General features: G+C 47.3%; 11 protein-coding genes across 11 annotated transcripts in view; 5 read left to right on the forward strand and 6 right to left on the reverse strand.

The window, feature by feature from the left end:
* Window positions 1-975, reverse strand: part of PAAG_11934 (hypothetical protein) — a gene marked incomplete at both ends in the record, with an annotated part of 1,167 nt that extends 192 nt beyond the window's left edge. The window contains 2 exons of the mRNA XM_015847497.1: window positions 12-616; window positions 723-975. Coding sequence (XP_015702887.1) covers window positions 12-616; window positions 723-975 — 858 coding nt within the window. The remainder of the gene's footprint in view (window positions 1-11; window positions 617-722) is intronic.
* A 2,508-nt stretch (window positions 976-3,483) lies between these two features.
* PAAG_04829 (hypothetical protein) lies at window positions 3,484-4,267 on the reverse strand (the record flags this gene model as incomplete). Its single annotated transcript, XM_002793254.2, has 3 exons — window positions 3,484-3,941; window positions 4,000-4,063; window positions 4,127-4,267. 3 exons carry the CDS (start codon window positions 4,265-4,267, stop codon window positions 3,484-3,486), a joined length of 663 nt encoding a protein of 220 aa, XP_002793300.1.
* A 2,983-nt stretch (window positions 4,268-7,250) lies between these two features.
* On the reverse strand, window positions 7,251-7,541 carry PAAG_04830 (hypothetical protein; the record flags this gene model as incomplete). Its single annotated transcript, XM_002793255.2, has 1 exon — window positions 7,251-7,541. The coding sequence occupies one exon, from the start codon at window positions 7,539-7,541 to the stop codon at window positions 7,251-7,253; it is 291 nt and encodes a 96-aa protein (XP_002793301.2).
* A 1,700-nt stretch (window positions 7,542-9,241) lies between these two features.
* On the forward strand, window positions 9,242-9,613 carry PAAG_11935 (hypothetical protein; the record flags this gene model as incomplete). The annotated part of the gene is made up of 1 exon (XM_015847498.1): window positions 9,242-9,613. The coding sequence occupies one exon, from the start codon at window positions 9,242-9,244 to the stop codon at window positions 9,611-9,613; it is 372 nt and encodes a 123-aa protein (XP_015702888.1).
* Window positions 9,614-9,862: 249 nt separating this feature from the next.
* On the forward strand, window positions 9,863-10,141 carry PAAG_11936 (hypothetical protein; the record flags this gene model as incomplete). The annotated part of the gene is made up of 1 exon (XM_015847499.1): window positions 9,863-10,141. One exon carries the CDS (start codon window positions 9,863-9,865, stop codon window positions 10,139-10,141), a length of 279 nt encoding a protein of 92 aa, XP_015702889.1.
* A 149-nt stretch (window positions 10,142-10,290) lies between these two features.
* Window positions 10,291-10,503, forward strand: PAAG_11937 (hypothetical protein; the record flags this gene model as incomplete). Its single annotated transcript, XM_002793256.2, has 1 exon — window positions 10,291-10,503. The coding sequence occupies one exon, from the start codon at window positions 10,291-10,293 to the stop codon at window positions 10,501-10,503; it is 213 nt and encodes a 70-aa protein (XP_002793302.2).
* Window positions 10,504-10,998: 495 nt separating this feature from the next.
* On the reverse strand, window positions 10,999-12,660 carry PAAG_04832 (hypothetical protein; the record flags this gene model as incomplete). Its single annotated transcript, XM_015845389.1, has 3 exons — window positions 10,999-11,391; window positions 11,720-12,304; window positions 12,352-12,660. The coding sequence occupies 3 exons, from the start codon at window positions 12,658-12,660 to the stop codon at window positions 10,999-11,001; spliced, it is 1,287 nt and encodes a 428-aa protein (XP_015699615.1).
* A 343-nt stretch (window positions 12,661-13,003) lies between these two features.
* On the reverse strand, window positions 13,004-13,594 carry PAAG_04833 (hypothetical protein; the record flags this gene model as incomplete). Its single annotated transcript, XM_015845390.1, has 3 exons — window positions 13,004-13,186; window positions 13,278-13,442; window positions 13,535-13,594. The coding sequence occupies 3 exons, from the start codon at window positions 13,592-13,594 to the stop codon at window positions 13,004-13,006; spliced, it is 408 nt and encodes a 135-aa protein (XP_015699616.1).
* A 2,137-nt stretch (window positions 13,595-15,731) lies between these two features.
* PAAG_04834 (hypothetical protein) lies at window positions 15,732-16,890 on the forward strand (the record flags this gene model as incomplete). Its single annotated transcript, XM_015845391.1, has 2 exons — window positions 15,732-16,248; window positions 16,325-16,890. The coding sequence occupies 2 exons, from the start codon at window positions 15,732-15,734 to the stop codon at window positions 16,888-16,890; spliced, it is 1,083 nt and encodes a 360-aa protein (XP_015699617.1).
* A 675-nt stretch (window positions 16,891-17,565) lies between these two features.
* Window positions 17,566-21,396, reverse strand: PAAG_04835 (NADP-dependent L-serine/L-allo-threonine dehydrogenase ydfG; the record flags this gene model as incomplete). The annotated part of the gene is made up of 1 exon (XM_002793260.2): window positions 17,566-21,396. The coding sequence occupies one exon, from the start codon at window positions 21,394-21,396 to the stop codon at window positions 17,566-17,568; it is 3,831 nt and encodes a 1,276-aa protein (XP_002793306.1).
* A 2,252-nt stretch (window positions 21,397-23,648) lies between these two features.
* PAAG_04836 (hypothetical protein) lies at window positions 23,649-24,662 on the forward strand (the record flags this gene model as incomplete). The annotated part of the gene is made up of 1 exon (XM_002793261.2): window positions 23,649-24,662. The coding sequence occupies one exon, from the start codon at window positions 23,649-23,651 to the stop codon at window positions 24,660-24,662; it is 1,014 nt and encodes a 337-aa protein (XP_002793307.1).
* Between the last annotated feature and the right edge of the window lie 418 nt (window positions 24,663-25,080).

The raw sequence follows: 25,080 nt of genomic DNA on the forward strand, positions 1-25,080 counted from the left end.
TCGATAATCACATCAAAGCGCGTCAGCTGCCGTTGCCTCTCCACCTCCCTCCCACACAGCTCCCTCAGCTCCCGTCGGGCCGCATCAAGCCTCATCCGAAACTCGAGTTGCTCCTTAGCCCGCATGCGCGAGAGCGTATCATACTGATTCCGCGCCTGTGCAGCAATCTCATTTGCCTTGGCGAATGCGCGATGGTGCTCATCCCGCTCCAGGGCAGCGAGCTGGTTCGTCCTCCGCGCATCATCCTCGGCTTTAAGCCGTCTTTCCTTCTCCCCCTGCAGCTCCGCTTTCAGTTCTTCAATCTTCCTATCTTTACGCGCGATCGAAATCAGGTGTGCCTCGTGGGCTTGTTCGGAATTGCGCAGCCGGTCCGTTACGTTCAGCAGTTGGAGTCTGAGAGCTTCATTTACTCGTTGAGCCTCCTCTGCGCGAGAGCGGTGGAGACTGCATTCCCGTGTCAGGCGGGCTATGTCTTCTTGTAGATTGTGGATGACCCGGCCAGATTTTCCTGTCATCGCGTGTCCAACGGCAGAAGACCATTCAGGGTTTTGTGGTGATTCTCCGTTGCATGTTGCGGTAGCGGAAGGGGCGGTTCGGGTAGTGGCAGTGTCTAATACTAAATGGCAGGCAAAGAGAACAAGGTATATCTGTTAGTAGCCGTTTTATATGCCTTTTAATAAATTATACGACGGGGGTTCTTGTGTATGCTGCAGTAGGCTCACCGCAAGAGTTTTCATGGGGGCCATCACTTGTGCCATTCTGGAGGCTTTGGGATTGTTGTTGTAGCCGCTCGGGAGCAGCGGATTCGAAGAAGCCATTGAACTGATGCATGTTGAGCTGGGTTTCGACATCGGCTAGGCGGATCTGGGGGGCTTCTGCAGCTGAATGTTTCACAACCACGGGTAGAGGAGAAGAATTAGCACTGGGTATCTTGCGGAAACCAAATTTGTTCTTGACCAACTTGACACGATCCATTATAAGAGGCACTGTTCTTGTTTGGGACTCTGTCCTTTTTAGCCTCTGTTTTCTGTTCCTCCCCTTCTTTTTTGTTTTTCTACTTGTGCAACGGCAGAGGGGAGGGGGCATGAGAGGCACCTAAAGGAAGGCAATTGGGCCTGGGGTTTGGGGGGAAGGCAAGGGAGGGGAGACTGAAGGCTGGAGAATGCAGCCCGGTGTGGGATAGTGGTGGAGATGGCTGATATCCGAACATCCGAACATACCGGCAAAGGAGGTCAAGCCCAACTTCCACACCTGAGTTATGTCTGACTGCGGTGGTTTTTTTTGTTTCTTCATTGGCGAGACATGGCAGGCTGGGGGGAGGAAAAGAGCAGTAATGCTGGTTGTTAGCCTGTGACTGGATTCAATTGGGAGGGTTTGTCTGCAGCAGTCAGAATGCGAACAGGGGGAGCTACACAGGAACACAAACACAAGTACGAAACTGAGCAATGAAACCAAGTCGTGAGACCAGTACATCAAGATGCTCAGGTGTATGTATGAAGAGTTAATATAAACAGTATCAAAGAGAGAAGATCAATCTGCAGAGAGTGAGATAGAGAGTCTTGATCCTGGTTCACTAACAATCATCTGGGATAGAAGAAAAGAGAGCGTGTGTGGGATGAGAAAGAAAGAAAGAAAGAAAGAAATAAGCCGACTCCAGAGAAGGCTTGAAACAAACAAACAGCCCGCAGAGAGAATGAAATAACTATGTGCTTGACTGAAATGAGGGAAGTGTTGTGGTCGAGTGAAATGGGTGTTGTAATTAGCTGATGAGAAAGGGAAAAAAAAAAGGAAAAAAGAAAAAAAAAAAAAAAAAAAGAATCTGGCAGCCCAAGATGCGTCGTTCAGGTGGTGATGTCAGCATCCACACAAAAATCAAAAGAGGTACTAAAATTAACTACAGCCTGTTTGAAGAATTTCTTTGGAGATTCAATCTATTTAGTGCACAAACAATATTATACCGTACATCGTTATCTTTCACAGGGACCATAAACCCACCTGCTATCAGATTCCTTAATTCTCTGTATGATCGTTGATTGGGACCCTGCTCTGGACTTGAGATCTACTCCGCACGCAGATCAAACCGAACAATCTGGGGCTACCAAAAAGTCTCATCTAAAAGGGTAAAACCCAAACCCCTTTCCGTCCCCAGAAATCTAATTTCCCCGCTTGTTCTCCAGTTCTCTCGTTCTCCCGCGAGCCAGGAAGCTTTTCCAGCACAGAAATGCACGGAGTATGTGCAGTATATCTACATATATATAAATGTGTGGTTACCCCAAGTCACATCGGCATGTATGTATTGTACCGCTACATTACACACATTGAACCCATGCTTCTTCACAAGGAAGAAAAGGTAGTTGAATATACACCCTTACGATTAAACATCGCGAAATCTTCCTTTAAGAGCGATTTAAGTAGGGTTTTCTTCTCGTAATATCACCTATGAGGTCCTCAACTCTTTCATGGTATATGGTTTTCACACTTCCAGTTTCCAGGGCGTCATTCCTTAGGCGGCAACAATACAGTAAAAACGGGGGGGAAACATATGAGGAAGTAGGGTTGAGCATGTCCATGGTATCACCTACGGAAGATACCCCCATATTCGTGTAGGGAAATATCATATTTCTGTTCAATTGGGAATTTGCCCAGCTGTCAATGATTGGATGTGTGTAATGTAAACAGAGTATGTCAGAGCAAGGGGGACAATATATAGGATACATAAAATCCATGGGACAGTCAAGAACAGCACAACAAAAACCAGTGAAAAAGAAGCATCCGCACTCCTTACCATTCTCTAACAAAAGATATATATTATAACTCTGATTTAATTCCTGGGACTCCTGACGGATGAGGTATCGACTATTTTACATATGCGGTGCGGAGATACAAACCAGCCGGCCAGCCAGCCATCCTGGCAGAGCGGAGCATCCTTATTTCATCGCCGTCTCTTCCCACCCGTTTCGAACTCTTAGCACAAGCACGTACTCCGTAACCCTATCCCATTCCACTGCTCTGGGATTTCCCAATGTCGTATTTGGTTGTACAACAGTTGCATGTAGCGGGCACCGCTTTAGGTATCAAGGACTGTTCATACGTAGGTGAAACGACAAGACGAGGCGGTGTGCAGAGACCATCGGGAGATAATTTCTCAAAGAAAAGAGGCAAAAGAGTAGGTAAAGAGTAGGTAAACAGGATAGAGGTACAAGACAGCGTTAAAATAATAGAAACACAGCCATATAATTTTTGCTCGTTTGCTTTTCTCTTTCAGTGAAGGGAAGGGTATAGCCGCCTCGCTCTCGCTCACCATCTCCTCCCCACATTCTCAAAACTCCTTCCCCTGGAAAAAGAAGTAAAACATCCACACATAAAAACAAAAATTAAAACAACACTCCAAATGAACAATTTTAGAAAATTGAAACAAAAAATTTTCCAATGAACAGGAAAAAAGTCAATTAATAATTAATTAATAAATCAATACGGGTTAACTCAATTCAAATATGCAAACGCTGCCAACACACCCATAATCAGCGCGAACGAGCTGCTCATCACCGCAGCGCCACCAGTAGTTGGCGTGGGTGTGGGAGGAGCAGACTTAGGGCCGGAAGGGGTGATGATCACGGAGGTGGTGCGGGTACGTGGGCCAGCAGTGGTGGTTTTGTTGAGAGAAGCGGTTGGGTAGCCGCTTGGGGTTCCGGTCGTTGGCGCATGGGTAGTGGTGGTGGTGGTGGTGGCTGGGGTGATGGCGGAACGGCTGAGACTCGAGGTTTGAGTGGTAGTGACAGAAGCGGAGGTGGTCTTGTCATCGTTGGAGCCAGAGCCGCCGCTGATAGAGAAGAGGGAGCCGTAGTTGACATCAGTGCCCTGGGAGATTTGCAGGGCGTAGTTGTTGCCATTTGCGAGGTCGGAATCAGGCGTCCAGGTGAAGGAACCGCCCTTGCCGGAGGCTGTGGTTGCATATTGTTAGTATATTGGGGGTTGAGCTTGGATAATGGATGCACGTACTGGTCAAGACCTGAACGTCCCTCAGGTCTTCCCTAGGTCCCTTGCGCAGAGTGATGGTGACGGGCTAGATGGATATGATTAGAAATTGGCTCTGTGTCTCGAAGATGGGAGCCCTCTTTAAACATACAGCACCAGTACCGCCAGTCCAGGTGACAGTTACAGGCTCGCCGACCTGGACGTTGTCGGGAAAACTGGTGAAGGAGATGCCTTGGGCAACGGCGGTGGCCACCAGGAGAGCGCTCGCAACGAGAGCCTTAACCAGATGCATTATGATTGCTGTGTGGATTTGTGGATTTGTGGATTTCTGTATCAGGTATCTTAATTTATTTGCTTGGAACGAGCCCGAATATATGTACGTATGCACGAATAACTGAAGGTGGAAGAAGATCTAAGGAGTGAAATTCCCAAAGCAACTCAGGGTGAGTAAATATGAAATGAAATGAAATGAACGAAAACCTTGCAGCGAGGAAGAAACAAGAAACATAACAAAGAGAAAGAGTCAGACAGAGAAACAGGAGCAGAAGGCGAGTTTGATGGCTTGGGCAGTGCTCGCAGTCCAGCCACAAATCCCCCAAGCAAGCACTGAATCCCTGATCTCAACTGGTCAACAAACCAACAAACTCCTACAGGGTTCGCTTGATGTGCTAAGGCTCCCCCTGTCACCTTTGGGCCATCATCACTCTTCTTGGTCTAGCTGACCCGCAGCACAAGAATGAACTGTTGCTGACGAACCATAGAGATGAGCCGGTAATTGTCCGGGCAACTTGGGGCGCCCAGCCAAGCACCCCATCGCAATGCAAGGATCGGACCCATTCTATGTATGATTGGGCAGTCCTCTCCATGCTGTGATTTGCGGCGGTTTCAGTCTCTCTGTGGGGGAAGATATTAAAATGACGGGAACAGACACCCGTGTGTCGAGCGATTGGGTGATCGCTTGAAATAATAACTTCAAAATTAACCTGGCCATGGGCCCATGGGCAGCGGGTTGAAGAACCAGGGATCGCCTACGGAGTAAAAGACGTAGGAGTCGATTCGGGAAAATACTCAATGTTTGGACCGCGGATCAATCGCTCTGGAGATGGGGCTTTATCGCAAAAACTGCAGCTCATGGGTTGTTTTGAGTTAGAACCGTTGACGATTCGGGGGACTTTGGCCCTTGGAGGCGTGATAGATTATTCGCTCGCTTGTTTATTATTGCAAGCGCGGGAAAAAACAAAAAAAAAAAAAAAAAATGTATATATATAAAAATCTCTCAAAACAACCATTGATTTGTTTTAATCTTTTAAAAGAGACATATAATTTCCGCGAGAGGACAAAGAAGTTCAAATGTTCGCGAAATCTTGCTTCTCTCCGAGACTGTGCAGTTGACCTTCCATCAGCAGGATATTCCATGACAGAATCGTGAGATAAAAATAGGTTGAACAAGGGCAAGGGTGTGCCCTTGAATATCCGCTGTGCTTGAAAGCCAAGTAGCACACACGTTCGTAGCGCAGCGTGGCCGCATACAATGCATCTCGACGAGGGGTTGTGTGCGGTACGGACGTGATGCTGCTGCGGCTGGGAAAATCGAGATGCGAGAAATGTGGTGGGATTGTGGAGACTGGAAGGAGACGATGGAACATCATGGAGAGAAGAATCCCTCACTGGAACCACCTGATTAATGATGCCCGATTGAATCCCTTCCAGAGTCCGGTGAAAGAAGGAAACATATTTTTTAATCGGGTTGTTGTCAAGGACATGGAATCCTAGATCTTGCATAGAAACCCTTGAAATCCATCTTGTTCTGGTTTGTTCCACCCCTCCGGAAATCTTGGAATTTTCGCCGGCCCGTTGAACGTGGTTCTTAAAAAAGTTGGATGTGGTTTTCAAAATTGGGCTGGAAAAATCGTCCGCGTGGTTTTATCTCTTGTTGTATTGGATTGAATGCGAGGCTGGTCGAACTGTATCTGCCGCGGTGGCGCGGCTGCTGGGGCAACGGTTAATCGAAACATTCGGACCAAGACACCTTCTCAGGAGAACTACATACACCAACAAGTCATAATACCTCTCAACGCTCATCTTATGCTCTTGACGGTAGTGATTTTATCATATTTCTCAGGTCCTTACCTTTAACTAACACTAACACTAGCCCTAGCCCCTAATTCTTGATGAGGTTATATAGAGATGGAACTATATCAGTAATATGCAACTAAGTAATTATAGTCCTCAACGCCAGGGTTGCGGGTGGGTTAAGATTAGAGTTAGTTAAAGACAAGGGTTCTGAGAAATATTATGGAATCAACTACTGTACAAAGAGCGTATATATATATATATATATACATCAGAGAGGCTGGAATCGCCGCCAAGGACGGTTTTGTTAGCCTTGCCGCAGCAGTGGGTTTGACAGGAATCACTCCTTTATTGGTTTAAACTCAGGAGTTCGGGAGGAAGCCTTGAAGATCAAGGACCCTTGGATGCACGTCAAAAATGATATGAGGTTCCATACTACAGTAGTACTATAACGGATCCTTGGTAAGCAGAGTCATTTTTGTTTCCGCCAGGCCCTGCGAGGGCTTTGTCCTTGTAATCCCTGGTGATTACAAAACCAGCTCATGCACCGCCTGTTACTTGACTTACGGACTGTATGGATGATATCAAAAAGCTTGTTCGTCTGGAACAACTCTATGCTCAGTAATGAAAGAATGGGGCAGGCAAGCCCTCCCTGTCGCCATTACTCAAGGGCCACCGTTCACATTTTCGCATGGTTCAATATAATCATTCAAGTCTATTTGTTCCATATTGCATGCTAGTTGAAAGCGGCGTAGCCATCCCGTCTCATCTCGTGTGCTCCACAGCCAGCAGTTCTTCTGCAACATACCTCCGACCCATCTCCGATGCCACATGAAGCAGCGTTGATCCACGAGTCGCAGTCACATGTAGCAGAGTCCAACCCGTGCTGTCCCTCGCACGACATCCGCACCCTTTTTCAATGCACAGTGCAGTCCCTTAGCAGAGGGCCGTGGTGCTTGAAATGCGAACGCATGACATGGAGCACCGTCTTCCGATCGGGATTCGATCGGACATATATATCCGCTCCTCTGTCAAGGAGAAAACGGCCCGAATCCGTACGCCATTAGAAGCAGCGGCATAAACCCATATGACGGATTTTGCTCTTAGATATTCAGACCCCCCCCCCCCCCCGCGTCCAATGTCCAACAGGAACTTTCCAGTACTCCCGTACAGCGACCGTGTTGTAGGGCAATGTGCTCGCCTCATCCACCGCACCCCGCTCCAGTGGAAAACCTGACCATTTGACGTTGGTCGGCTCGAACGGCATGCATAAGCGGAGTCGTGTTGGAATATATTGACCGCTGTCGATATTTGCGCCTGCGGCTAAGAGTAGTGAGGCTATGATTCGACCTCCGTGACCAGTCGCGACGTGAAGCTCTGACAGGTCTTGACGGGCATCTATGAATGCAAATAGTATATCGTATTGGAGAGTGACGAGGATTGCTATGTTCTGGCTTCAATGCACGGAGCAAAATAGTGGTTGCGCAAGCCATGTTTGGAGTGTTTTTTGAACTTGAAACTGATTACAGATGCAGGCTCTTTGGTGCACGATGCCCTGTCCAGAGACGTATCTTAATAAGGTCTCTAGCGTCGACGGCGCGAATGGGAGTTCTTGGAAAATGGAGTTCCATGTCTCTGCGCAGCGAGTCAGCAGACAATTATTAAATGAACTGGTCCGGGACAAGGAGGTAGAAGTATTGAAAGTGATGGGAAAGAGTAAAACGAGTTTTCAACCCACGAGATACCAGGTGCCGGGTGAGTCTGTTCTCGTGCTCTGCACTATGATCAGGCCACGATGGGGAGATTCAGGAGGGGGAGGACCCACCACAACAGGTCCACGGGAAGGCGGTGTTTTTTTTCTTTCTTCCTCAGAAGACATCATTAATTATTATGAGATTTACTCCTGACAAATTAATTGGTAACTTGCTGACTTGCCCTTGAACAAAACTACCCAGAGATAAAGGCGGGTTTGTGCAGAAATTAGCGGGTTCACCCATGCTTGCACGAGGTGTTAGTGACGATATTAGTTGCTAACAGCTGATGACAAGGACAACCCTGGATGCGACGTAATCAGTTAAAACAACCAATGATCCGCTCCTCTGCCAGCCCCTGAAGATGCACTGACAAAAAGGCGCAAACAAAAAATAGTCCGTGGGCTTTGTTCGACTTCTCTGGAGTTCTACATCAGACAGCTGAGCTATTGGAACTTGGAAATCCACATTAGAACTGGAGGCTTGTGTGTCGGCGAAGTTCTCTCCGGTGCTAATTAACTCAGAGTAACAATTCCATTGACCTCTCAGGGCTGTTTGTTTTATGCAGGGTTAGATCATTTCATTATTCCTTGCTGGCACCCTGTTCACTTCTCTTCAACTGCCGACTCTGACGGTCATCATCTTTGTCGGAAATAAGACTCTTCACCCCCCCCGAACCCTTGAAAATTAGTCAATTACTCCAGGCATTTTGACTGGACTGGAGCCTCTTTGTGGGCTGCTGAGGCCCGCAAGCACCAATTCCCCTCGTTATGCGATGGCAGCCTCCGGTCCGCACATTCATACCCAGCGGGGAGATATGAATTTCGGCATTTGAGGCCTGGTCCGCCTACCGACGCCGAATGAAAGGCTTGTAACCTGGAATAACTACACCTAGGTGCATACGAACGGAAGACCTGTCAGAGGCGGTTCAAATTGATCCCTGGACTCTATAAATAATGCCGGCTAAACTAGGTATACCTCTACAGTCTGTAAGATGGGGGTGCGGCCAAATGAAGCTGCGTCATTCGGCTAATGTGCTTGATCTGAGGTTCTTTCCCGACTCAGGGTCTTGATGAAAGGGGCGAAATGTGTGGCCCAGATTGGTGCCGGACCTGTCAAGGAACTGGTTCGCATTAGCTGTAGATCTACAGTGATGATAAAGCACACCAGAAAATGCGGGCGGGATTTGGCATAAGATTTGCTACGAGAAGATACGGAAGATGCGAAGCTAGATGTCACATGATATAGCTAAAACACTACTAAATGGTGGTATTTGCTGCATATCTGGGGTTTGTTGTTGCGGAGACAACGTCTGCCGGTTGGAGTGTAGCTGGTGGCGGGTTGCGGGTGGGTGCGAAGTTCGGGAGATGGTGCACCCGCTTGTTCAAAGCAGATAAAAAGGGCTTGCAGATTGGGAGGATCTGACCTAACTGACCTTGGAAATGTACGTTAACTACAAAAATCCCTGCAAATACATCATTGCTGATAATATAGCCCAGTATCCTAAACCAGAAAACTTCCTCGAAAAGACAATGAGCTCAAGGTCTCGAAGTAGAAAGCGACGCGCAGGTTCTCCATCAACAAGCGCAGGTACAAGGGATACCACCAAGGCTTCGAACACTACACCCTATAATCGTAACTTCCAGCAGAATCTAATTGACCATGGCGTTTGCCCTGATGGATGTGAATATCCCGATGGTCGGATACCAGCAATGCCGAATAACTGGAAGGAGATCAATGAAACATTAGCCCGGCCCCGACCCTCCTTTTCCCCATCGAAGTTCTTCGATGAACATTTCCGGAAATTCAAATGAGTAGATACCCACGCATCTAAAGAACAACCAGTCACAACGTCAGTGATTCCTATCATCGAAGGTGATGTCGATGATCCCAAATGCGCTGGAGGGGGATATCCGCTTGGAAATCTTGCCCCCTTAGCTGATGGCACACTGGCTTAGGCCAAGCCAGATCACGTCTACGGTGCGCGTCCTGAACAGCTCAATCATCAGATCCGCAATGAACTCAGCGATTATATCATCCCATCAACACAGGATAATCTTCCGATGGCACCGAATTTCTTTTTGGAAGCAAAAGACCCTGATGGATCCCTTGCTCTGGCTACACGGCAGGCTTGTTATGACGGTGCACTAGGAGCTCAGGGCATGCATGCTCTCCAGTCATACCAACAAGACGGATCAACTTACGACAACAGTGCTTACACTCCCACGTCGACTTACCATGGCGGTCAACTCAAGCTATACACAACTCATCTCATCAAGCCCGAAGGCCCAGGCTGTCGCCCTGAATACATTATGACCCAACTCAATACTTGGGGGGCATGACTGGGAATTTGGAAACGTTTCAGCAAGGGGAGCATGTGCATATCGAAATGCTCGAGCCTGGCCAAAGGAAAAGAGGGACGAATTTATAAAGGGCAGCAAAATGAAAGGCACTTAGAGGCTCAATCTCAACTTCTACCTCTCAGTGCCAGATGGCTTCCGAGGCCGCCCTTACCTTGGACGGCTCTGATGTATTGACATTATCTGATGAAACAGAGTATCAAGACGTGCAACGGGGCTTCGCGGATACAACCGAAGAAGGCGGAGGAGAGTCTCAAGAGTCTTGTAGACATGCCAAGAAGCAGGGAGTTGGCTCCATTGTTCAAGGTGATACAGCGGGTAATAAGACTCGGTGTCTGAATTGATGATAAATAGGGCTTGTCATGGCACAGATTGGAAACCATAATTTGCACCAGGGCAGTTTCCCTTTTTGGGGTTGATCAAAGTCACAAGAATAGCATAATAATGATCAGAGTTTCTTCGCATAACTCTGGAAACTTCCGACCCGGGTTTGGGGGCCTGTTTGAATCCACATAAAAAATAATGCAATATGTTCCATTTCGGTGTTGTACCCTTGGCACTAGACTGACTGGTTAGGCAAATTAGATCCATTTCACTCAGATACTTTCCGGGTCACTGACATTTGCTTTGGTTGGGATGGCGCGGAGTCATCCTTCGCGGTTAATTATTCCGCACGGTCAGCTTTGTCCAACTATCCAGCGCCACGTATACTGCTTTATCACTTGGGACTAAATTCATAATTGCTTGGGCCATTTTTGAGCACACTGCACTAAAAATGCCAAAAGACCAACAATACCCTCCTCCGGAGCTCAACATCTCTGGGTGGGTGGTATGTCCTGCTATGTTACTTGTAAATGGGTGACTCGTGAAAGTTCCCCGTATCCATCTTGATGCAGGGATGGATAGCGAACTTGAGGTCGCTCGGCGTATCGCAGGTATATTGTCAAGGTGGCAGGGCATGTCAGAGGACCCGGTGCGGAGCCAATATGCTCCTCGACCGCCCGGCACTTCTTCTCCTCCGAGAGAGACGGGCGCGATCCTCCTGCTTGATCTTCTCCAGGGCGTCCGAGGTCGGACAAATCAGAAGCTTCACGAGGAGATAGATCTGTGCCAGTGGCAGCTCGAATTCCGTCCGCTTCATGGGCAGGTGGGCAGGGAGAGTGGCTGTCAAGATGGGAGGATGTCGCGCACTTGGAACGTGGGTATGATTTATAATGAAGAGCCGTGATCCTCTACAGTTATCCAAAAATGAAGGTGGCACCACCGGGCCTCCCTCTTCACATATCCTGTTAAAAAATGATATCACATAAACCATAGAAAGTTGGGCAAAACGCATGCATCGATAATCAAGTCCAAACCACGGGCCATCTGCTTATTTGTTCTCTTTGTATTAGTCGATAAAAAGGGGCACGTCAGAATTCTAGGAACCGGAGAACGGCAAAGGTGCGGGGAAACACACTGAAGATACAGATGGACGTGGAGGCGGTGATATACACGGTATTTTTGGAAGCCAAATCGACCGCATGTGTTCTGTTATGGATGCTCTTGTGAATTCATAACAGTGCTCAAGCCAAGTTTGCCAGTCCCAGTCAATCCATTCATGAAAATTCGCATGACGGCCCCAACCCTGATCCCAGCGCAGCAAAGGAGATATGGGAACACCAGATATTTGGCTTTCCACTCGGCAGGGCTGTTAGAAGGAGTTCGACCAATCCCGCAATATCCAAAGTCAATGAGTACCACACGCCGATGAGCACTATCCAGCACAAGAACATTCCTCGGGTGTATATCTCTATGTAATATATCATGAGCATACAGCATAGATTCTGCATCGACAATTGCCTTCATAATATTCTGACGTTCTGACCGCGTATAGTTGGTTGGATTGAGACGTTGCATTGAGATCCCGGGGTACTTTTTTCGATAAGGATTAACCGGATAGATCGCGAAGTTCTTTTTATTCGGAATTGGCAGTTCAAGTGTAAAGGACCCATAATATCTTGGAATGACAGTTCCTTCAAGTGGACAAAGCAGTCGGTAGGCTGCGGTTTCATGAGAGTATGCTAGGTCCGTATAGCGAAAAGGATCCACATCATCTTGCTCATGGTCAAAGGAAAGGGGATCATAGAGCTTAGCGAGTAGATACTTATTGATGTTGGTATCGAGTCTGATATATCTGCAGTCTTATCGACCATGTGGACGGTAACAAGTTGAGCACTGTGTTGATCTCCTATTCTGACAGGTCCAACCACCTTTAGTCGAATAGTGCACTTTCCAGTCAATCCAGGCAACGGAGGATGACTTAAGTATGCAACCAACGATCCACAGGATGCGTACTTTCTCTTTTCCGATGCCCCCTCATAAGACAGGACGACCTCACCTGTTGCGGGAGCAGGAGGAGTATGAGGGTGGATGCAAAACTCTTGCCCAGGAAAGTAAGGCAACGGTGGCTTGGACATGTTGTATCGAGCACAGTAGGAAGCACTCAGCTGATAAGTCATGGTTGCAAGATTGGAGAATTGGAGAATTGGAGAATTGGAGAATTACATCAAACTTATATATAAAACGTATTTCAGCCCCACTAGTTCCTGGACTAACCGGATTGGGGTAGTTACTAGACATAGCGGGTAGGTTGTTGTCAGCGTTTGGCAAGAGTAGAGTTAAGCGCCCAGCTGCCGTAAAGCCAAATGCTGTGTCATGCATGAATGGTGCTCTTTCTGTTGTCATAAACATAATTTCATTCGCCTGTGCCTGTGCAATCATGATGTTAAGACAGTGCTATTTAAGACACCAGTGATTTAGAGATGTAATTCAATCATGTCAGATAGCTTGTTAGGCCGTCATTCAAATTTCAGCGCCTTGAACAAACCGGAAGTGTAGCGGATTATGCATCGGAATTTCTCTGGCTAGCAAGATTTCATGCGAGACCTTTGCGGCAAGGAAGAGGGTTGGGAGAGCCAAGGGAGTAGATGAATATACACAGTTTAATGATGGTACATTAGCCTCTACCATTGCTTTGGACGCTTCCTGAATGTGCGTAAGTGTAGCAGTCTACTCCTATTTCCCCTAATGCCACCTGTAGTGCTGGCCCCCTGGCCCTCCATATCTCCGCTGATACCTGTAGCAATAGACGCTGTTGATACTCTCGCCTAGTAGCATCCACGTTTTCTAAACCGTAATGCGCTGAGAGTAAGGCTAGGGCGTGACGTAGCGTGAGAGGGCCATGGCAAAGTCGCGAGTTACACACGACGCATTCGACTTTGAACACAGGTGGTGAAACGGACTGCGAACATCAGCTTTGTTTACAGGTTGTTGAGGGGAGTTTCACATTGGTTCACCTCGCAATTTTGCACTGACTGAAGCAAGTTCCCGTACCGCTGCATATTGGATGGTCCTCACTTCACCTTTGGTGTGAAAGAGAGTGATCCTGGCCATGGGGATATTTGGTCGGGGCAGGGCTCCGATGATATGGAATTCGATGTATGTGATCTTGTCTCTGGAGGATTGTTGTATTTGGGCTGCTTGTGTTGCAAATGTACTACTGGTGTGGGACAGCGTGGAAAGGGGTTTATCATCTGACCAGTGACTGAATCAGGTCACCACTCCTCTGCTAGAGTTATGCTTGCTTGAAGTACTCTAAAATGAATACCATATACATAGCATTCAGTTGGCTGGACAGATTCTAATTGCTTGGCTTTACAATCTAGGTAAATACATGGCCTCACATCACATATACTCCATCCTCAGTTAATCAGATATATTGGCAAGACGAGCATACAAGACAGCAATGAAACGAGAGTTATTTGCTAACTTCTGTCTACTGAATCTATATTTAGCACTGCTGCAGCTTTTTCTGATATAATGATCTTCTAGACTCTGAAAAAGGAGACTGTGCTTGTTTTCTCATCTGAGAGATTCTTCTTACAAGTCTGACATTCAATAAATATCACTTGAGCTTATTCAGATGAATCTTCACAATGTTATTCTCTGACTATCATATAACTGCTTATAGAAGAAATTCAAGATGCTCTTCTCTAGTCTCATTATGTAGCAGAATATGAAGACTGCTTATATTTGGCTCAAGATAATATGCAAAAAAGTTACTAATTGTAATATGAATTTTGTTTAAAAATCTGTTCTTGAAGATATTATCTGACAGTATCAGAGATGACACTGTGATGATGATAAGTCAACATTCTTTTTCGTCACTGTTATTGCAGTCAAGATCTTCTGTATTTATTAATATATATTCTCTATAAAAGGAAGCCCAATCCTCTACATGATCAGTTTTCCTCTTTCCTCCTCTAACGATTCCTTTCTGTCTTTTTACACATGTTAGCTTATTAGCTGTTCTCAGCGGCTAGCCTGTTACAGAGATTAAGAACAACAAGTATCAAGACACAGACAGGATGAGATTAGCAGTGTTGATAGAATAAAAGTCCAGAATTCAAAACATCAAATATAGAAATGTGGGAGCAAAAGCTAGTCATGTATGTGACAAGAAATTGAGATGAACAAAGTGAACAGGGCACCTCAACCAGTCACAGCCCTGAGCAGACCAGATATCCCAGAAGTGGAGCTCAGTCTGCACATAATTTTAGAGTAACTTGACAGTAGAGTGAGGCGAAATTGCATCAGGGAAGAGGAGAAGTGGACATGGTCACCATGTCAAGAACAGTTTCAGGCACAGTGTCGGGATCTTGGCAATGATAGTTAACCAACTAGTTAGTCATTAACTAACTATAACTAACTAGTTGGTTAGTTAACGTATTCGCCTAGTCGCTTAGTCACACACGTTTTCTGCTGCTTACCTATTTTACTAGCAAGTTAACTAGTTAAGAAGATATATGCAGGGAATATACAACTCTATTTTGATGCTACATTAGCTATTCAGATATCTTAACAACACCACAGCCGGGCCAGGTGACACCAGCAGCGGGGGCCAAGGGGAAGGGATGGGCACAGCACATACGAGACAAGAGAATTACGAGGAAAGAAAGGGAAAATAGGGATGGTGGAGAGAAGATGCTCGAGCGGCGGGAAGAGGGGGTTGGTTTATATAGTCCAGAGAGCGGCGATCAAAAGCATGTAGGGCGATTCCCCATGATACGGTATACCGATACCGAAAGGTCAGGACCCTAGAGGTTGACATTTTCAAGTAGTGTTCTCCCTACGACGCTGGCTCGTTTTTTACCTGCCCAGCCTTTGGATAGTTAATCTTTAGATTCCTGGATCTAATGCACAAGCCGAAGTGACATGGACTGGGTTCTCCGGCGACAATTGGGGGAAACACATCATGCTAAGCCAGAATTTTGCAGTTCGACATGGTGTTGTAACCTGCCGCCGGACACTTGCCCGGTTAATTTCTAATAGGTCCCTGAATGCTAATTTTGACACCTGTTCTATAAACAGAAAAGCTGTTAGAAGAAATAAACACAGAAGTGATGGGGAATCGTTGGTATCTAGAAATTGGAGACATATAAAGAGGATTGCTTCGAGCTGCTCAATGAACAATGGATCTCGTCATCAATCAAATCACTCTTCAAACGATCACCTCTGCTCGATACTGACAATGGTTATTCATCTTTCACTCAATCTCTGCTTTTATCTCCTTTTAGCCAAGTCTGTTCTTGCCTTGCCTGCCGCCGACACCGGGCTTTCCAGCGAGCCATATGGAATCCCCTCACACGACCTCCCCGCCCGTGCTGTAGATACTCTGGAAAACACCCTACCAGACACGTTCACAGACCCGTCCCAGAGGCAGGACTGGGGTGACCTTTTCGAGAACATCGATAGCCAAGAGAATACACAGGAATCACATAGTCTTGCAAAAAGGGCGTCGTTTCCAATAACTTCAAGAGCTTCAGGCGGTGATTATTTTTGCTCGCCACATGGTCCTTGGGTTGATGTGGATTGGTTTTTCATATTAAAGGTCCGAGAGTTTTGCAAAGGTTCTCCATTTACTAAAAACCCACGGCACAACACCTTCCATGACAAAGAGAAGAAGATAGTCTTGTCATATTTCCCTTCGCCAGGGAGTTGCTCTGCTACTGATTGCCTAAATGCGTTCAATAACGGGTGGAAAAAATGTAAGATTTCATCTTTAGATTATACTACATGCTTAGCATAACAAGACAACAGGATGTCACTGATGATGGAGAACAGGCATCAACTTAAATGGCCAACACGCCCGTATCGGTTCTACCATGACAAAGAAATGCGGCTCGTTCAATTGGTCGATTACCCCGATGAAAGGGAAGAAGACTTGGAGGAGGTCGAACACAATCTCTGCCAGAGCCAATCGGGCTTCGACGTTGCTATCAAAACGTAGATATGCTAAAGGAAGATGCTCATTCCACCTCACCGAGACCTACAAGTGCACCAATCCCGCTCAGCTGTATGCTTCGATCAAACTGTTCGATAGTAAGAAGGTTGTCATTGGTCAAACAGATAATAAGTTGAACAAGGGACTAGGTCCACGGATCAATGGAAAGAGGCCTTTCGAAATGACAAGCAAGCTACCGTACGTGCTTCTCGTTAAAGCCAAGAACGAAAATGAAGTGCATTTCGATTATGGCGCGTCTCACTGGAATAGCAAAGTCAGGTCTGGGTCTGCGAATTGCGCTCAGGGAGGGTGGGATCCGAGGGAGTTAAGCGAGATGTGCCTTATGGGTAACCACCCAAACCAAGGGCAGCGCACTCGACAGATGGATTGCTCGTTCCCTTGTTGAGTTACGTACTGAACCGGTTTTTTATTTTTATTATATATAATTTTTTTTTTTTAAGTTGCTTCCGATTTTCCGTTTGTTTTCATTCGTTGTTTGAGGGTCATTCATTTCATATTGGTCTTTGGCTGGCAAGAATTTTGTATAGGTTGGTCATGTTTTTCCTTCGCTCGTGTTCTAAACTCAGCTGTACTCGCTTCGCCTTTCTCAACACAAGATTCTTTGAAGTACGTTTTAATTATACGTCCAAAATCAGAGTAGGAGACACTGAATGACTGGTTTAAGTACGTTCTATATGTATATAACTGTGACAGCTTTTTGCTCTCACAGAAGTGGTGTTGAGAGATTAAGCGCTGAAGAAATGATCAACGTCTAGTGAGAGGTCACTTACGCAAGGAAAGAGAAGGGGGGGTTTACAGGGAAAAGAGACCCTGGAGAAATGTAAATGTGCGAGATTTTAACCTGCTTGAATCTCGAAACAAAACTATTAACAAATGTTGAATAGGTGGGCAGTTGGATGGGAATTTGGCTGGTTATGTCAGTTTTGTTGAAAGAACAATAGACTTAGACGGGGACATCATGTTCCTCCGCCTGCTTCTGCTTCTTCTCGCCTTGAATCAGGATAGATATCGACTGGTTGAAAAACCTCTTCTCTTCTTTCTTTTCTTCTGCCCCTTAATGCTATATTGGCTCGTCACGAGGTTCAATAAGTACTTCGTTTACGGCGACATGCGGAGGCTGTCGTAGCGCATAAACGATCGAGTTTGCCACATCTTCCGGATACAAAATCTGTGCACCGGACGGCTCACCATATTTTTTGACGGCTTCAGCATCCGTGGACATCCCCAAGAGATCGGTAGCGGTATTCCCTGGCTGTACGCTCGTGACACGCAGGCCTTTTCCGGCAGTCTCGAGTCGCAGGCCCTGTAGCGTGGCCTCGACAAAGAACTTGCTGGCAGAATAGACGCTTAGGCCAGGGAAGACTTTACGCCCTGCATCGGACGATATGGCGACAATGTGACCGCTTCCGCGTGAAAGCATCGATGGTACGGTGGCCGCGAGACAGTGGAGGAGACCCTTGCAATTTACGTCGACAGTCCGCTCCCACTCCTCAACTTGCGTGTTCGGCATCATCGTGAAGTACATGACTCCAGCACATACCACGAGGATATCAACCGGACCAAGCTCTTCATTGGCTGCGTGGACTAGTGCTTCGACCTGTGCCTTGTCTGTTACGTCAGTTTGGCGGATGATGGCTTTGTTGTCGCGGAGGGGGAGAGTGCTCTTGATAGCTTCAAGCGCTTTAGTGCGTCGTGCACCCAGAGCAACGTGTGCACCCTCTCGTACCAGCGCCGCAGCAACGGCCGCGCCAATACCAGAGGATGCACCGGTGATCACTGCTACACGTCCACTTAATGGTCTTTTGTGTGCAGGTTGTGCAGTCCCGTTGAGGCAATGTTTACGGGATGAAGGGCGTGGGAGCCATCCTCGAGCAAACCAATGGCGAGTGTATGTTTCGAGCAACACAATGTCAACCTTTGGGCGTTCAACTTCGCTATGAAAAGGTCTGGTTTCAACGTTGTTCAGCACCACAATGCCCCTGAGGAACTCGACAGTTGGCATGCCACTGCGAAGGATGTCAACAGTAAAAGCCCCATCACCGCCTCTGGCAGAACCCCTTTTCTCATTCCACAATGCAACCCATTCATCCCATCCTATCCTTTGGGTGGGGTATCCGAGGTCCTTGAGGTTATCAAATACTGTTCGGGTGTCGACGGGGTTTGGATCACCGAGATGAAAAATAACTCGATTGGCGTGGGTCTGATTGGAAAGATGGATTATGGCTCTGCTGACAAAATCTACCGGAGTCATTTCCGCCCGCCAGCCCTCCACATCAGGTGCATAGCCGAGATGTATCGATTCTACAATTAATGCAGATAAGAGATCCCATGCGTTACCTGCACCTGTAGTGCTGTGACCGCTAATTGTGCCTGCTCGTAATATCCTCACCGGTAGACCTCGACGACCAGCTTCGAGCACAAGCTGTTCTGCCACCCATTTTGTCTGGCCGTATCCGTCATGCAGCTTCTCTGGAACCTCGGATACGTCAAGCATAGCATCTTCAGGCCAACTATTTTGAGAGGGCGGTAGAACTCCGTTAGTCGACACATATTGTACTGTAGCGCCGGAAAAACAAGCTAGGCGAAGTATCTCCCTTGTTCCGCCTGCATTGGCGCCACGTAGTGCAGCATATGGGTATACAAGGTTGACAGTGGCAGCGGCGTGGATGATGACCTGAACACGAGAAGCAAGCGCTTCGAAGGCCTCAGGAGACAGACCGAAACGTCTCCGAGATAGATTCCCAGGAAGGATCTCAACGCGTTCCATAATCGAGTCCCGCCATAGGCCCAGATCAAGGAGATTTCTGCGTATTCTGGCTACGCCGCTAGGACCATCTTCCCCCGAAGGATCGTTGAAACGTACAAGGCATATAATTTTGGCGGAGGTGGTTTCCAATATATCATGGAGGAGGAAAGCTCCCAAAAAGCCAGTGGCACCTGTGAGGAACACTGTATTTGCTTCGGAGAGTGAGCATATCTTTGCACCAGAAGGCCGGATGTTCTCCTCAAGAGTGGAATCTGCACGGAGAACAGCTGGCAAATCTGCTTGCAATGCCGCAGTATGTCCGTCTCTTACAGCACGTACAAGTTCCAAATGACCACCGAGCGTTGGCGGGTCCACAAGACGGCCAAGTGGGATGTGGAAACCAAAATTTTTCGATAGCCTCGAAGCAAGATCTGCGATTGATAGTGAGTGTCCACCCAAATCGAAAAAGCTGTGTTCTGGGGTTATAGCGCTTGGTGCTATTTTAAGAACTGCGGCCCAAAATTCAGCAATAGCGTCGATGGTGATTGGATCTTTTTCAATCTTGTGTCCGTTTGTTACCGGTTTAGGTGCCGGAGGAGGCGGAAGACGTTTAAGGTTGGCTTTACCTGAGACCTCATGAGTAGGTAGCTCCTCTAGTTCAACCCACAAGGCTGGGATCATATAGTGAGCCAAATATGGAGAAAGAATTCGCCGTGCTGCTGGGCTGTGTCCTGACTCGTTGATTTCTACAGTTGGGTGTCCTAGGGAGTTTTCTTTATCACGGACAATGTATGCTACCAGTTGCCTTTCCAAACCTTCACCGTGGGCTATCACAGCACAGTCCCTGACTGCAAGGTGATTGACTATAGCATTTTCCACCTTTCCTGGAACGACTGAATAACCGCGGAGCTTGATCATAGCCCCAACGCGACCGCTAATTTCCAGAAGCCCTGAGGGAAGGAGCCTAGCGACATCTCCGGTTCTATACATTACAGAGCCAGGCGCTGTATCAAATGGGTTTGGGACGAAAGCTTTGGCAGTGGTTTCAGGACGGTTAATATATCCTCGTGCCAGCAGTGGTCCACCAATGAAAAGCTCCCCACTAATCCCGGGTTCCACACGCTGACCGTCTTCATCAAGAACATACGTTTGCTTTGGGCATAATGGCAGCCCAACAGGACAGTAAAGGGCTTCGTTATCAAGCATGTCTCTGATATCTCCGCAAGCGATCTCATGGGTTTCGCAGGCACTGTAGCAATTCAACAACCGCGTGTTTGGAAGGGTTTTGATTGCTCTACGGGCTAAGTCAGTGGTGACGACTTCACCGTTAAGCCACAGAGTACGTAGGTCTGGGAGACGGGCTCCAAGGGCTGGATGTCTTGAGAGGACTGCAGCCAGAAGCGTGGGTGTCATCAGGGTTTCCGTGATGCGCTTTGTGGAGAGGAGGTCAACCAGCGCAGCCGGATCATAGCTCACATCGTCTGGAACTGCAACAACTGTTGCACCTCGCAAAAGCGGGCGCAGGATTTCCCAGATAAAGAAGACATTGCAGGCCACACGGTCACCTGGTTGAAGATCAGAAATACCGAATCTGAGGTTGTATGACAGTACGGGTGCCCTATGCGAATTTACGATCCCCTTAGGCCGCCCAGTCGTTCCGGACGAATAAGACACGAAAGCATATCGTTCCAAATCATTGTCTGCAGGCAATTGGGGGAGCTCTTTAACGTCCAGGGGGGTTTCTGCTGTTGTTTGTTCATCAAGGACGATTAACGGGATGCGAGCGTCGATTTTTCCGGCCTGATACTGATTCGTGATTACAACAGTTGGGTTCGAATCATCGAGAACATCGGCAAGAAGATTTGGAGGGTACGCAAGTTCGAGAACAAGAAAAGCTCCACCGGCACGAAGGGCAGCCAGGCAGGCAATCACATAGTCGGCGCTGCGGCCAAGGAGCACGCCAACAAGGCAGTTTCTACCAACGCCGTGCTTGCGGAGACGAAGAGCAAGCTCTGAGACCTTGTTATCAAGCTCAGAATAGGTGTATTGTTTCTTTTCATCCTCTAGAGCAACAGCGTTGGGCGTCACATGCACCTGTTCGGTAAAGAGAGCCGATAAGTCCCTTGTGACATCAATTGTGGACATTTTCCTTATTCCTCTTCAATTGGCAAACTCCTCTTTTCATTTCCCTCTGAAATTAGTTTTGTCGGAGTCTTTCTCATTTCTCATTATTTCGGCGTTCCTTTTGTTTTGGTTTCAGAAACAGGGGATAGAATTTGGTTGTGCGGATGAGGTCATAAACTATGTTTGGGTGGATACCGCGGGGCTACCCTCATCACGTGCCACCCCCCATATATAGTTTGGATTTCGGCTAGCTGGGTTCACCACACTCAACAACGTCATTCTCCAAGGCGAATGGATGGATGGTAGTTATGGGAGGAACCTAGCTAGATAATTTGGCATCCACTTTGCCAAGCTCCGGTTCTCGCAACGCCCGCCACATGGGTACATGGATTGTTTGATAGAAACTAGCATGGTTGTCCTGGAACCTTTTTGAGGCTTGTGATCGCGTTGGGGGATATCGTAGGACTTCGGGGAAACGGGGCAAGGAAGAATGAAGACAGCATGGAAATTTTTGACACTCGAAAAATTCCAGGCAAGCTTCATTCAGAAAAAAACTCTTGGGCTCTCAAGTGGGTTGAGAGCAAGACTGCTTCTAGTAACTAGCCGAGGACGAGAGTACCTAGGTTAGGAAAAACGGGGCACGAAAACACAGGTTTCCAGTCATGACTTCGAGATCACTCAACATACAGCGACAGACGAAAGATTTGGGGAACTTCGAAAATCCGAAGGGCATCAGGGAATAAATCATAAGAAAAGGCTCCGTCGTCTCTTCTGAAGTCGGGTAAGCGTTCATTGGTCTTCCGCCATTAGTCATTTAGATATGTGGTAATACACCAGAGATCAAGGTTGGGGGTGGTGGGATGATATACTCAGGTATGGGATGTCTAGATGCTGGATGCGTGGAGTAACAGCCAAGGGGGTGGCAAATCGCAACCGGAGGAACACAGCACCAGCACAAGCACCACACATTATCCTTGTTTTCCTGGTGGCAAGAGAGGATATTGTGTCTGGAGCAGCGGGAGAAGTTCCTGGCCATAGCAGTCGGTAGATGGGCCGTGTCGTTCGTTGACGTTCCCCGCGAAGATGGGGAAAGACATACAGCCAAGACGCCTCTTCAGGGTAACCAACTAGTGAACTGAGGGCTAATGCCCCACTTCCTGAGGCTGAAAGGCATTTCCCCCCAAACAATGGCACCACCACTCTCTTGCAAATATCTGGCTTGCGATGTCCGCGAACTGAGTCTCTACATCTACCAATTACATTGCTTTACTCAGAATTTGCAAGATGGGCTAAATTAGTTAGTTTAGTTGGTTCCTGATTGGCTCTCCAGCCTTATGACAGCTGAACCAAGAAAGCCGTTCATTGGACCCAAAAACATCGAATACATACACACAACAGGCACACACAGGCGCACACAGGCACACACACACACACACATGTGTATATATAGATAGATATATATATCTACGCGAGGGACTCAGGAAGCAGACGACCCGACCTCGCTCAATGCCCCACCCGACCTCGTTTTGTGTGTATTTGTGTGTGTCCACGCAGGGACATTCTGTGGCTCCCTGCCTGTGGTATATTAGTAATGTACGCTGCTTTATTAGTCCGAACTGGCCCTTGCCTTAAATCCCTTCTTTTGCTCGTCTTACCATTTTATTTTTATATATGTTTCAGTTGAAATTTGTCTCTCGCTTTTTCCCTGTTGACAGTCAAAGCTTATCTCATCATCTCCCAGAAATAGGACATGACGTCACCACTTCAGCCACATTCAACTCCAGAAGACATCTGAATCAAAACGCACTGAAAAACCATAGCAGAAGTCCGCAGATATCCTCCGTATCCCTCGTGTACCCACATCCACCGCTGTTACCGGTTAAATGTCCATTCTCTGACCATGGCTGGGGCGCTGCACTTTCTCTGATTTCAGAGGCCCAAGAGGGACCATATACCTAGATACTCCTTCCACCGCAGAACCAGACCAACCAGCCAAAACAACTTGCAGATTTTTGTCTGTCTTTGATTTCAGCTTAAAAAGGACTCGCTATGATTGCATCTCTATTAATCTCATCTATTCTTCTCACCAATCAGATTATGCTGTCCATTCGTTTGAAGCTATTTCTAGCTATTTCATAGTTTTGCTTAATGGGTCTCTGTTCTCGCTCTGTGCGGCTGGTTTTCAGGTTCACTTGGATTTGCTCCACCTTGTTCTTATTCTTCTGCTTTCGCTACATTCATTTTATACTCCACTGCCTGTCTCTCGCCTTCTTATGTCTTATCTATTTCGCCGACAGGACCATCATACTGCTGGGTCGAAGACACCCAGTCCGCTCCTTGACTGGCTGCAGAATACTCCTGGGAAACGGGGCGCCGGTTCAATCCCACAGGCCACCAGGGCAAATTCGATAGGTCATACCCCCTTTAGAGATGAAAGCGATCCTATCGCTTGTCGTGCGGTTTCACCAGCGGATTCAGGCATAGAGATTGTCGACAGATCACTCGGTTTAAATGCTTATGCGTCCGTTCCACCGTCCGTCCTCGAGGCGCGAAAGAATGCAAAATACGTCCTCAGCAACTGCCGCGCCACTCTGCTTGCGCTAGAATTGACACGAATGCGGAAATCAAGAATTGGAATGAGTAGTTGGGTGGCTTTCTGGCACAGAATATACGATCCAGAACTTGCCAAAGCGATCTGTGCTACGATCGTCCGGGTTGCTCCGAAAATCGATAAAATTTTCCGGTCTATCGCGAAGGAGCTTTTTGACCTCTCTTACAAGATCGGTGCGGATATCGAAAGGGCAACTACAGATGCGCAGATCATCAGATGCTGGCAGCTAATGGAGCAGGAGACAGTCGCCTACCGAAACCTCAGAGAACGGTATGTCACAGCTATTCTGGAAGACCTGCGACTAAGTATTGAAGCTATCCCCGTCGATATATCTGATGACTTGTTCAATGATCTGAAACGCGCCATTTTCGTCGTGGACCCCACTGGCAATTATCATCCCGGTGATCCAGAAGCGGAGGAGCGTGATGTACTCAGTCTTACGCGACCGGAAGCTCGAGAGTATGTTCGTGCAGACCCTCAATTGATCTTGCGTCCTGGATTCAGCAGCGACTTTCGGTCCGCCCTTGAGCAAGCTGCCGCGGAACAACTAGAATTGGTGAATGAAGATGAGCTGGAACCGCAGGCGTTGGAACTGTGTCCGTCCTACGAAACGGCCACGACGGGAGAATGGTCAGAAGAGGTCCTCTCAGAAATGGGAATTGAGATTATCCCATAAAATGTTGGTGATGGGATAGATATGGCTGTGGATTGGGGCCGACTTTTCCCAGTTGCGTTCTGTCATTGGGTATAAGTGCGATAAGAGAAGAATCACCTTTCCTTTTTCTTTCACCAGGAGTTTTGTTTTGATAATACTCTTGCATTCCATTGGTATTATGTTTCCCCCTTTTTACAATCTGTTTGTCTGTCTCACTTTCCTTGCATCGGCGTTTAGACTGGATAACGGGAGTTGATTGTCTTTCTTTTAATGGTAATAAATAATCGAATTGGTATTCGTTTTCACCTCATTTTAATCTGTGCCTTGAAAGAGGTCAAATCTACAAGAAATAGAATGGCAGGGCACATCTGTACGAGATGCGAAACTCTGCAATGAGTGCATGTTTTGTGTTCCCTAAGCTTCTTGGAACGGGGTCTTT

Source organism: Paracoccidioides lutzii (genome assembly GCF_000150705.2).
Source record: "Paracoccidioides lutzii Pb01 unplaced genomic scaffold supercont2.12, whole genome shotgun sequence".
In the NCBI taxonomy this organism is placed as follows: Eukaryota; Fungi; Ascomycota; class Eurotiomycetes; order Onygenales; family Ajellomycetaceae; genus Paracoccidioides; species Paracoccidioides lutzii.